Source organism: Rhinolophus sinicus, linkage group LG05, assembly GCF_036562045.2.
Source record: "Rhinolophus sinicus isolate RSC01 linkage group LG05, ASM3656204v1, whole genome shotgun sequence".
Classification (NCBI taxonomy): Eukaryota; Metazoa; Chordata; class Mammalia; order Chiroptera; family Rhinolophidae; genus Rhinolophus; species Rhinolophus sinicus.
The window spans coordinates 85,714,721-85,728,266 of NC_133755.1; the positions used below are offsets into that span (position 1 = coordinate 85,714,721).

General features: G+C 38.0%; 1 protein-coding gene across 2 annotated transcripts in view; it reads left to right on the plus strand.

Annotated features, from left to right (window-relative positions):
• The window catches only part of KIF6 (kinesin family member 6), a 408,069-nt gene that overhangs the window by 127,039 nt on the left and 267,484 nt on the right, over positions 1-13,546 (plus strand). For both annotated transcript variants that reach the window (XM_074332873.1, XM_074332874.1), the window contains one exon: positions 9,715-9,921. In XM_074332873.1, the coding sequence (XP_074188974.1) occupies positions 9,715-9,921 (207 nt within the window). The remainder of the gene's footprint in view (positions 1-9,714; positions 9,922-13,546) is intronic.

Here is a 13,546-nt window from a genome sequence, read left to right on the forward strand (position 1 = left end):
TTTTTAAAAGTTTAATAAACAGTTACATAAGCCACAGTTGAAGAAACTAGAGATATTTAGTCTTAGGGAGCATGCCAGTTTACTTAAGGGAGATAGGTAAGATTAACATAATAAAATATGTCTTTTTTAATGCTGATAGGAATGTAAATTGGTACAGCCACTGGAAAACAGTATAAAGGTTCCCAGAGAGAGTAGTAGAGCCCTGAAGATACCCTGGCTGTGCCCAGGAAGTCGGGCTGTTCCCAGAGAGAGTAGTAGAGCCCTGAAAGCCCTGGCTGTGTCCAGGAAGTGTGGCTGTGCCCACAGAGAGTGGCGGTGCCCTGAGAAGCCCTGGCTGAGTCCAGGAAGTGTGGCTGTGCCCACAGAGAGTGGTGGTGCCCTGAGAAGCCCTGGCTGTGTCCAGGAAGTGTGGCTGTTCCCAGAGAGAGTGGCAGTGCCCTGAGAAATCCTAGCTGTGCCCGGGGAAACTAGTGGTACCCTAAGAAGTCCAGGAAGTCTGGCTGTGCCCAGGAGTACTGGTGGTGCCCTGAGAAACCCTGGCTGTGTCCGGGAAGACAGGTGGTACCCTAAGAAGTCCAGGAAGTCTGGCTGTGCCCAGGAGTACTGGTGGTGCCCTGAGAAACCCTGGCTGTGTCCGGGAAGACAGGTGGTACCCTAAGAAGTCCAGGAAGTCTGGCTGTGCCCAGGAGTACTGGTGGTGCCCTGAGAAACCCTGGCTGTGTCCGGGAAGACAGGTGGTACCCTAAGAAGTCCAGGAAGTCTGGCAGTGCCCAGGAGTACTGGTGGTGCCCTGAGAAACCCTGGCTGTGTCCGGGAAGACAGGTGGTACCCTAAGAAGTCCAGGAAGTCTGGCCGTGCCCAGAAGCACTGGTGGTGCCCTGAGAAACCCTGGCTGTGCCCAGAGAGCCTGGCTGTGTCCAGGATATTGCATTCACCCCCAGGCTCCTCGCACAGGTCCCTCATGGAAGACGCTTGTCGCAGAGATTGTGAGGCGAGAGCCTGTAGGGGTGGAGGTGGGGCGGAGCCCCAGAAAGTAGTTTCCAGGCTCTCGGCCTCACATAGACAGGTGCTGGCTCAGGTAGTAAATGGCCAACTGTGATTGCATGGCCATCAGCTGTGGCTAGTTGGCCGTCAGCTGTAACCAGTGAGCCATTGGCCACTAATATAACTGCTGTGGCTACGGAGAGGAGGGAGGAAGAGAAGGGAGAAGAGAAAGAATGGGGGCTAGCAAGAAGATGGCGGCTGGGCTGGCAAGCGTGGATGGCGGTTTGCGGACAGTGTGTATCCAGCCTCCAGTGAGAGTATAGTGCTGCCAGCGAGAATAAAGTGGTATGACTCCCCTACCTATGGCTCCGTGGGTGTTCCTTTTTGGCCTCACCATATCCTGCGTTCTTGTATGGGGAGCGGGAGAAGAGACCCTGCAGGCCTCCCTGCATGACACATGGCGCAGCGAGCAGGGTCTCCCGCACGACAAATGGCGCAGCGAGCAGGGTCCCCCGCATGACAAAGACATAGTTGTTAAAATGATGGACATTAAAAATCCATTGGGAACAATCCATTCTTTGGATTTTTCCCGAGTTTGGATAGTAATGATCTACTATCTGCACATGTGTTAAAGAGTCTCTCTGAACACAAGTCTAATTAGGCCAGTTGGGAATAATCCAAGGGAATTCGTGAAGATAAATAACTTTTGAATAAGCTTATTTGGGGAGGAGGAAAACGGCATACTTTTCAGTAAGAAATATCAGGCAATATTTGACCAGGAAGAGGACATTCTAGACAAGAGAAAGGCAGTCGAAGATATAGAGGACAGTGGTTAATAGTTCCAGAATCAGGCACAAAGAATAGTTGGAGCCCAAGATAGAAAGAAAGATTTGAGTCAATCTAGCTATTTCAAATAATTCTGATTTTTAGACTTAAATTATATATTCTGTGCACTTAAAGACTTTGCAGATGTAGTCTCTGAATTATTTGGAGTTTTTGTTTGTTTGTTTGTTTGTTTGTTTGTTTTTTAGAAATTATAAAGCATGCCATGGAGATTTCAGAAAAGTAGAAATGAGCAAGAGTCAACAATTTAACAAATATTGTTGCTCACTATTATGTTATGCTATGATTACAGTGATGAATAGCGCACAGTTCCTACCCTCAAGGAATTCAGAGTCTAGGTAAGAGGAAAAAGGAAGTAGAGAGCCTTCATAGAGGAGGTAAGCTTCAGATGGACCTTCAGTGAGAAGTTAAGATTTTGCTATATTGGAGATGAGAAAGAGGAAAACTAACTTTCAATGACCACAGACTATAGATATGATGAATCTGTAAGGGACCCAGTGAACCTACATTTTTAGACTTTTACCCCATAAATGAAAGTCATCTATTCTCAACTTTCCAAAAAAGAAAACATATTTGGAAAAGGACCGGTTAATATTTTTAATACCAAGCCCTAAAAAAGGACCTGAAAAGAGATTATTAAATAATGGTCAATAAGCAATTAGGAAAGAGTCAGCATTGATTTACCTTAAATTAATTTCATTCACTTCCCTGATAGGATTATAAAAATTCATACATCTATCAAGTGAATTCAATTTATTTAATAATCTCTCAACATATCCTCGGGGACATAAAGAGGAACTAAAAGTACATGAAAGTACTTAGATTGAAGCCAATTGGAAAATGCCTGAAGTATTACCTAACAGTAGCGAGTGGGGTGTCTTCATGAAATGTTGTTGTTTTGCCCTACTCAATGTCTTACACGTTGTCTGGATCAGAATATACATGATTTTTTTCATTCATAGATAACACAAAATTCAAAAATAAAAATCAAGATCCAGAATTATCTCAACAGATTGCACTGTTGGGGTAAAATCTAATCAAATGCAGTCATCAAATAAATGTGAGTGTGTGTGAGTGTGTGTGTGTGTGTGTGTGTGTGTGTGTGTGTGTGTGTTTCCCATAGGAATTCCATAGCCTAGGTAAAAGACTGGAGAAAATATGGTATAACACTTCATGTTCTATTTACTGGCAACATTAGATTGCCCAGATTCTAGTGTCCTCTGCTGTGGTTAGGCTTCTTTTGAAAGAATATATTCAATTCAGAATGTGAGAGTGCCATATTTTTAAAAGTTTGATAAACAGTTACATAAGCCACAGTTGAAGAAACTAGAGATATTTAGTCTTAGGGAGCATGCCAGTTTACTTAAGGGATATAGGTAAGATTAACATAATAAAATATGTCTTTTTTAATGCTGATAGGAATGTAAATTGGTACAGCCACTGGAAAACAGTATAAAGGTTCCTCCAAAAATTAAGAATAGAATTACCCTATAACCCTCTTCTGGGTATCTATCCAAAACAATCTGAAAACATTTATCCGTAAAGATATATGTACCCTTATGCTCATTGTGGCATTATTCATGGTGGCCAAGACATGGAAACAACCAAAGTGTCCTTCAATAGATGATTGGCTATAGAAAATGTGGTACATATCTATAATGAAATAGTACTTAGCCATAAGAAAAGATGAAATACTGCCATTTGTGACAACATGGATGGATCTTGAGATTATCATGTTAAGTGAAATAAGTCAGACAGAAAAAGTTGAGGACCATATGACTTCACTCATGTGGGATTTACTAACAATTGTCACCCCAATAAATTTAAATTTAAAAAAAATAAAATTGAAAGCAATAAACAAACAAAAACTCATGGACACAGGTAACAGCTTAGTGGTTACCAGAGGGTAAGGGGTGAGGGAGAGAGGTAGAAGAGGGAAAAGGGGGTCAACTATATGGTGATGGAAGGAGAACTGATTCTGGGTGATGAGCACACAATGTGATATATAGATGCTGTATTATAGAATTGTACACTTGAAATTGATATAATTTTACTAAAAATGTCACCCCAATAAATTTAATAAAAGTTAAAAAAATCAAATATGTCTCAAAAGTAGTACTCTGCAAGGTGATGAACAATTGGAGGAGACAGAATAAATACGGGGAGACTACTAGGAAGAGAATGTAATAACCCAGGTGAGAGTTGAAGGATATTTGGAGATGGAGAGAAGAGATGCTAACTTCAACAGGAATACAATAGATTGGATGTCCATTTATGGGACACAGATTGAGGGAAAGTGATGAGGTTGCTTTGGGGGATATTAGGTTCAAGATGCTGGCAAGGTATTTTAGTGATAATTATCAGTTGCGCTCAATTGAGCTCTAAACTGGTGTACGGAGAAATTATGTTCGGAAATAAGGATATGGGAGGCACCTGAATTTAGTGACTATCAACAGTGATGGACCTTTTACTGTTCATGAACCACTTCAACACTCAGTAACTGAATTGGTATTTAGTATAACTCTTTGCAGCAAAGCAAGTTTTATTATGGTACATCAAAGATATGAAAACCAAAATACTTCATGTAAATTTGCTTAAGATTTCAATACTGGTAAGTGATGGAACCAGACTTGAAACCAGGTCATTTGGTACCAAATTCTAAAATGCTTTTTCTTAATTTAAATAAGTCAGACAGAAAAAGCAGAGAACCATATGATTTCACTGATATGTGGTATATAAAACTGAAAACAACAAAAGAACAAGACAAATGAAGGAACAAAAACTCATAGACATAGACAATAGTTTAGTGGTTACCAGAAGGTAAGTGGGAAGAAGGGTTCTAGAAGACGGTAAACAGGATCAAATATGGTGATGGAAAGAGAACTGACTCTGGGTGGTGAACACACAATGTGAGATACAGATGAAATATTACAGAACTGTACACTTGAAATCTATGTAACTTTACTGTCACCCCAAAAAACTTTAATTTAAAAAATTAAAATTATAATCGACATATATTATGTTAGTTTCAGGTGTGCAACACAGCAGTTCAACATTTATATACCTTCCTAAGTGATCACTACAATAAATCTAGTAAGCATCTGTCACCATGCAGTTATTATGATGTTGACTATACTCCCTAGGCTGTACATTATATTCCCATAGCTTATAATAACTGAAAGTTTGTACTTCCTCCTTTTTGTCCATCTCCCTTTCCCTCTGACGATCAGCAGTTTGTTTTCTATATCTATGAGTTTCTTTCTGTTTCATTTGATTTGATCATTTGTTTTTTAGATTCCATATATAAGTAAAATCATGCAGTATTTGTCTTTCTCTGACTTATTTCAGTCACCATAATATTCTCTAGGTCCATCCATGTTGTTGCAAGTGGCAAGATTTCATTCTTTTCATGGCTGAGTAGTATTCCGTTATATATATGTATCACATCTTCTTTATGCAGTCGTCTTCTGATGGACACTTAGGTTGCTTCCATGGCTATTATAAACAGTGCAAATCAAAACCACGATGAGATATCACCTCACACTCGTCAGAATGGCTGTTAGCAACAATACGACAAAGAACAAGTGTTGGTGAGGATGTGGAGAAAAGGAAATACTGTGCACTGTTGGTGGAAATATAAATTGGTGCAGCCACAATGAAAAACTGTATGGAGTTTCCTAAAAAAAAAAACTAAAAATAGAACTACCATATGACCCAGCAATTCTACTTCTTGGTACTTATCTGAATAACACGAACACACTAATTTGAACAGATATATGCACCTCCATGTTTATTGCAGATTCTAAGATATTTGGTGTGTAATTTTTAAACTACACTACAGTGTCTAGCCAATGAGAATCAGAGCTATAGAAGAAGAGTTTCCCAAGGGAAAGAAATATGATGACCACAGCTTATGCATGTCTATTTTAGGACCTGGAGAGAAAAGGGTCCAATAAAGGAAAAGGAGACAGAATAGTTAAAAAGAAAGTAACAGAAGAGTGATTGACTCTAGAAACCAGGGACGGGTGGAGGGGGACGGGAGGGTGGAGAGCTTCTGGATTGAGTGACTGGCTAGCATTCCTAGGTATCACCTAGGGGATCAGAATGCTCCATGCAGAGCACATCACTTTCTTTACTACATAGTTGCCTTTTTCTCATCATTGACCTTCATTCCACACGGTTTGTCTTTAGGTCCTAAACTAGACTATAAATTACTTGAGGGCAAGGCCCATATCTTACTCTCCTTCTAGTCTCTGTACTGCCTAACACAGAGCTGTATCCATAGACTGTTTTGAAATGTGAAAGCTCTGTGCTTGGGGATGATTAATCATCACTAGAATTTTTCCAAAGGCACAGTCTCTAGTGCCAAGAGCACATTTGTTTAAAATGTGCACTTAAATTTGAATGAATCTGCCTAAATGGTGCCATCTGTTCTTAGGCAGTTTCAGAAATGTTTCAATACAATTTTACCTTTAAAAGGACAAACGTAGGGGCATGCCTATGAGACATAAAGACGTCCTTAAATAAACACGGAGCAGACACCCACACATTCAATCACAATGAAACAGCTACACATAAAGAATGCTTTCTGAGGTTTAAGAAAATTTGAGCTAAGAGGACACCCACTACTACTTCATGCAGAAAATATTTATGAGAAGTTACAAAATTGTAGGCATGGACTCCTACAGCATATTATGGCATTTTAATTACAGACTCTAGAAATACAATTTAATTTGATGTAAATCTCACATTCCTTTGAAATGGGTACACTCTTACATTATTCACTAATGGCCTACATTTTACTGTGATTCCAGTATATCAATTTAGAAGTTGAAGACAGCTGTTGGGGAGAGTCTCTATGGGTTTCGTTTATATCGATTGTCAATTTGACTTTCATTACAGTACTGTAGGATTTATTGTTGTGTGAATATAACAGTGAAATGAAACCCATGTTTAAGTTCTGCAAATAACTTACAGTCACGTCCAAAACACCTCAACTTCGGTTCTAAATTTGAGTTTGCGGTTTTACATGCAGTTATTTGCTGATCCACTTTAGCATGCAAAATCACACACTGGCTCGGTTGGGTATAGTTATTGTGGCAACAAGTAATGGGTCAAATTTTCAGCCTGTTTCACTCACTCGCTACATCATCATCACCAAAGCTATGCCAGTCTTTTGACATCTGTGTATTTTGCTAGTTGGCATGAGTCTCCGATGGTGTATATCAAGAATTTAAATTTACAGACAGAATTTCTGGTTGAAATAGCATCCAAGTATGTTACCCTATCTGCATAGATATGCATCCATATGGAGTTTCTTTGGTTAAATCCCATTTTGCAAAAGTGGAGATCGGAACACATTTACTCATATGGCTATTCAATTGGAATATTTTTAGATCATTTTCATTTTTCGATGTTTTGGGATATCAGAATTTGTTTCTGATAATTTTTAAATGAAAGAAATAGGATATTACAGATAAAGTTGAAGTCCCCTTGTTGACTTTTTGCTTCTATCCCTCACAAAGGTAACCATTATCATTAACTGGCCATATCCTTCCAGTCCGTATTTTTATTCTTTAGTGACCTAAGTTATAGCACCATGAACAAATAGTTTTAGACCATGTATTACTTTTTTTAGTTGTATAAGTTCTATCACGGTGTTTATCATTCTTTAGCTTGCTATTTTTCCTTAGCCTTTGTTTTAGAAATGTATGCCCATCTATCCAAAAGTTGTTTCATTTTAACTTATCTAGTTTGAATTGATCCCAGTTTATTCATCTTTTCCATCAGAGATGTCCATTTAGGTTGTATATCTTACACCAATTTTTTTTTTTTTTTTTACTATCCCAAGTGGTGTTTCAGTGAATATCCATCTCCATCCATGTCTAATCTCTCTCTATCTCTCTGTCTTGCTCTCTCTCCTGGTATACTTATCCCACATTTCTTTCTAGGAAATATACCTACTAGTCTATTGCTGGGTTGTGGGTTATAGGCATTTGCAACTTTACCACATATTGTCAAATTGCTCTCAGAAAAGTTTCTTAATTTATAGTCCCCCCAGCAGTGTATAAAAGTTCCCATTTCCTTATGTCCTTACAAACACTTTTGTTAAATTTTATGTCGAAAATTTTGCCAGTCTGATGGATATGAATGAGATAGTTTATCGTTATGGCTCTAATTATTTTGTCCTGAATATTTGTACTTGAACTTTTTTTTTTTTCAAGTACTTATTGACCATTTTGTTGTCCTCTTTATGGGTTGCCTGTTCACATCCTTTGCTCATTTATTTTTTCTGAATCATTTGTCTTTTTCTTAGTGATTTGTGAGAGTTCTTTATTTCAAATATTAATCTTTTGTCAGCCATATGTATTGTAAATATCTTCTCCCAGTCTTTTACCTTTGTGGTAGATTTTATCACACAAAAGTTCTTTAATTTTGGATTATTTGGACAAATACTTTAAATCAACTCATTTTTGTATTTTATGTCTTATCATAAAATATCCATTACTACCTTGGATTGACTATAATATGCTACCATATTTTTTATATTGTTAAAGTTGTGATATTTTACACATATGTCTTTAATACATTTTGGAATTTATTTGTGTGTATAGTGTGGGAAAGCAATCTAAATTTACATTTTTCAAGACAAATAGGCAGTGATTCCAGCCCCATTTCTTAATAATTAGTCCACTCTTTCTGCATTGTGGTGTGATGTCACCTTAATGGTATAGAGTTCCTAATGAACACAGCATGTTTCGCTAATCTAGTTATCTGTTCTTGCACCAGTACCTCACTGTTTTAACTACTATGGCATTATGATATACTTTAATAAACAGCAGGACAAATCCTCCTTCCCTTTTCTTCTCTCACATAGTAGTTTTTTTTGGTTTTTTTTTCAATATTTGCTCTTCCATCTGATTTTTAGAATCAATTTATTTGTTTTGTTCCACAGACAAAATCTGTAGCATTTTTATTTCAACTGCACTGAATATGTAGGTTATTATAGGGAGATTAATGTATAGGTTAATTTTGAGTTTTCCCATCCATGAAATGGTATTTTAAATCTAGCACACCATTTATTCAGGTTTTCTGTTTTATCCTTTAATATAATTTTGTCATTTTCCCTACAAATTGCACGTCTTTTATAAGATTATTCCCGTATTATCTCATCATCTCTGTTACCATTATGAATATTTCCTGATTAATTGTTGCTCGATTATTAGAACTTTATTGATTTCTCAGGTTGATTTTGCACCCAGCAACCCTGCTAAACTTTTGAGTTCTTAACAGTTTGTAGATACGCTTGCATTTTGCATGTAGACCACCGTATTTTCTGTATACAATGATACTTTAATGTCTTCTTTTCCTACCAATATGCCTTGTATTTCTTTTTCCAATTTATTATATTGGCTGGGACCTCCGATTGAGTGTTAGGTAGTAGCAGCAATGCTGGGCACTCTTGTTTATGGATTGTGTTTACACTTGTGTAATTCTCTCAATGCATCCGTTCTCACCCCTTTTCCCATGATAGTTGTATTAAGCATTTTCAATATGGCTAGCCAAGGTTAAAGTGTGAATTGTGGTCATATAATACAATAAAATTATCATACTGGTAAGAGGAGCCAAGCTTTACCTCATTCAAAGTCTTTTCTGATTTTATGAATTAACCCATTGACATCTCTTACTCAGCATTCAAGGTGTAATACTTTGAAAATAATTCACTTTCAGAATCTCAGTGGAAGGGTTTATTTTTTTGCTTCATTTCGCAGCATTTGCTTCATGGGAAGTGTCTCATCATTGGAAATAATAAATTTATATTTGTTAATATGCTTCAAAAATTCTCATTGTTCACATTCTTTTTGTTTTGAAATTTCTTTTTTGTAGACTCCTATGAACCAAGCTTCAACCCGTTCCCACTGCATTTTCACTATTCATTTATCAAGCAAAGAGCCAGGATCTGCAACTGTCCGACATGCCAAACTTCATTTGGTTGACCTGGCTGGTTCAGAGCGAGTTGCAAAGACTGGAGTAGGGGGCCAGCTGCTAACAGAGGCCAAGTATATCAACTTGTCACTACACTACTTAGAACAGGTAAGAAGGGTAGAATGGGATGTCAGCTGTACCTACCATTTGTTGACCTCGTGTTTTGCGTCTGGCAGTCTCCTGGCATTTTTGTTTTCATTTGATTTTCTTCTCTTATTGTGGTAAAACATACAGAACCTAAACTTTACTGTTTTAATAATTTTTAAGTGTACAACTTAGTGCCATTAGGTACGTTGACAGTGTTGTGCAACTATCACCACCATCCATTCCAGAACTTTTTCATAATCCCAAACAGAAACTCTACCCATTGAACAATAACTCCCCATTGTCTTATACTCCTAGCCCCTGGTAACTTTTATTCTACTTTCCGTTGCTATGAATTTGCCTATTCTAGATAGTCATATAAGTGAAATCATACAATATTTGTCCTTTTGTATTTGGTTTATTTCACTTAACATAATGTTTTAAAGGTTCATTCATGTATCATGTATCCAAATTTCATTCTTTTTTAGGGCTGAACAATATTCCATTGTATGTGTATACTATGTTTTGTTTATCCATTCATCCAAAATAGACACAGGTTCTTTCCACCTTTTGATCATTGTGAATATTGCTACTATGTAAATTTATGTAGCCACTAGCATTTTGTATATACCATTTCATTTAAACCTCACAACAATCCTACACTATAGGTATGAGTTGTTATTGCATCATACAGATTTTATTTTTTTAATGTTTTTTCATTTTTCAATTACAGTTGACATACAATATAACATTAGTTTCATGTGTACAACATAATGATTAGACACTAATCTCAAGTCTTCCCAAGGCCTTCCCAAGGCTACACAGCTAGTGGTGAGATAAGGATTTGAACCTAGACTTGCTTGGCTCCAAAGCCTATGCTTTATTTCACTATGACTTATTGGTTTTTATTGTAAAGTTAGTAGTGAGTGTGTAAGTTATAAATGACCTCCTGTGGCCTATTTTTTCAGGCTAGTAGATTATCTCTGGGAACATAATTTAGAGATGGCCAATGTCTTTCCAGTTTCTGGTGACTCCGTCTAGATGGTAATTTTGACCCTGCAGTGATTTTCTTTGCCTTAGCTTCCCCTCCCTACTGCTACCCCAAGCTTACTACAATCCACCCCAGTATGTGCACTATTTTTAACTTTTGAATTTGATTTCAAGGGCAGAGAAAGCTCATGTGAATTTTGCTAAGTAAATCTTCCAGAAAAAAATCCTCATCTCTAAAATGAGTGACTTGAATGAGATGATTTCTCAAATTCCTTTCAGCTCTGTGAGTGTAAGTGCTGTGACTTGAATGTTAAAGATGGAAACTTCTTACACATTCTTTAAAAGAAAAAAAGAGAAACATGATCAAAACCTGGAGTGGAGAAATACAGAGTATATTGGCAAGGCAGAAGGACTTCCTTGTTAATGAATGGAGGCTAAAAGAGTTGAGGGAAAAAAACATCTTTTTTTAGCTGCCTAAAGAACCTTTTTGAGACGGATGTTGTCTTGGTGTGAAATGCTTTGTAACGGTCAAGTTGGCTGAAAAAGCAGATTGAGAGAAAACCTAAGGGAGCTCTCTGAACAAGGCGCACACAGTTAGCCTCTAACCAGATGAATCCCAGTTATGCAGTGCTCAGAGATTAAGGCCTGCGTGGCATTCAAATCATTTTAGTGTCTCTGACAAGAGTCGGCATTCCTGAGCTCTTGCATGCTCAATTACACACTGCTGATACTTAACAGAGCTTCTTACTTAGTAGGACACTTATAAAACATTGATATGAAAACATAATGGACTGTATTCAAAATGCTTTATTTCAAAGAAATATACCTACTTGTTTCAGATGGTAGCACTGTTTTAATTCCCATTATGTCCATCTGTTCATACAAAATTATACTCATTGGTTGAATCAGAATTTCCACCTGTTGTAATTACTCACGAGAAATGTTCTGATCCTAAGCCTTTCTTTTTCATTATTCTACACAATATTTGCAAGCTGCTACCTGTCGTTAAAACTCTTTCTCTCCCCCCATGTCTTCTCAAAATTCTTGTGACATCAGCCTTGTGTGAGTAGTCTTGGTGGCTATGTGGCATTTGATTTTCTATATAACTAATTTATTTATTTAACAGATATTTATAAGGAACGATAATGTGCTAAGGCGTGTACTTGGCGCTGGAGCCTAGTGGGGAACAAAATAGAAACAGTCCTTGCCACGAAGACCTCATGGCCCAGTGTGCAGAGATATCTATTCAATAAGTAATAATGAAGTACGTGGCTGTAATCCAGGTGAGAGCTGTGCAGAGAAAGTCCAAAGGGCGAGGAGAGCTTATCATGGTAGACTGCGACTGAGGAGGAGAGAGTTCATGAAGCTTCTCTCCGGGCTGATATTAAGCAGAGACCTGAAGAATGAGTAGGAGTGAGCCAGGCAAAGATGGGGTTAGAGCATGTCAGGCAGTGGGAACTCGGGGCCTGTCAGCCCTTAGCTCCAGTCCAGGGGATGGATTCAGGATCGCAGTGACCTTCACATGCCATTGACCTTTGGCGGTCTGAGTATAATTGATCTGTTTCATATTCACCCACTGCATCACTCCAGTTATTAACTATTTACACTGATACACAAGTGTCTTCATGGAGAGCATAGCATAAAACAAAGGAGAGAGGGGGAGAGAGAAGATGATTAGCATGAGAGGAACAAAAAACATAAATATGGAAAACTATAGTATGTGGACATGGGCTTGTGGGGTTAAGTCAAGAAGTAGCTGCTGGAGGGAAAGTAGGTGGGTAGTAGAGGAATTTTGGAATTTCATGCAGAAAAAGATAAGAGAAAACCAAAGAGAACGTAGGAATGAGAACAATAAAAAGCAGGCAGATGCTCTTAATGAAATAACAGAATTCAAAGACTTTCATAATCAAATTTTCATCATGTAGTGCTTTATGATGTGTCTGAGACGAAGTATAACACAAATTAGTGTAATTAGCTTCATTTATTCATTCAACAAATTATGATTGAGTGTCCACTGGGTGCTGCGAGTTACGTTAGGCAATGGGGATAAATGTATGCTTCAGAAATAGTCTGTGCTGTCATATTATCCAGTGCAAGAGCCAATCATATAAACAAATTGTCACAACACTAAGATAAATGCTGTAGTAGACATTCATGTAAGTAGCGGTAATTAATTACATTCTTTCTGTCTCCATTTCACTGTTTTAGATGGAGATGAACTAAGCAATGGGCGGTTTGCTAACCTTTCTTACATTAATTAGCTCACATTGGTTATAGAAATCCCATGGAGAATGGTAACTGCCCTTCTGGCCGTAATTCCGAGACCTTCCACCTGCTCACAGGCCACAGACGTTCTGATTTGAATGCACCTTACTGTGCTCTTAAGTAAATAACTTTCCATTTGCCAGGGTATTGTTGGTTTTGGAGTTCTCCTTGTGTATGCAGTACTTTTTCCAAAAAGTCTCCTCAAAAACATTTTAAACCACAATAACAGGGTACATCTCAGCCGTAGAAATCGAGTCCATGGAGGAAAAAGAAGGGGCTGTGTATACTTGTTCTAACCCCATCAGCCTCCCGATTGCTCCTGGTGTGACCGCGCGGTCTCCATCCGCCCAAACATGGAGTGAGAAACCGCTGGGGACGGGGAGTGTTTGCTCTC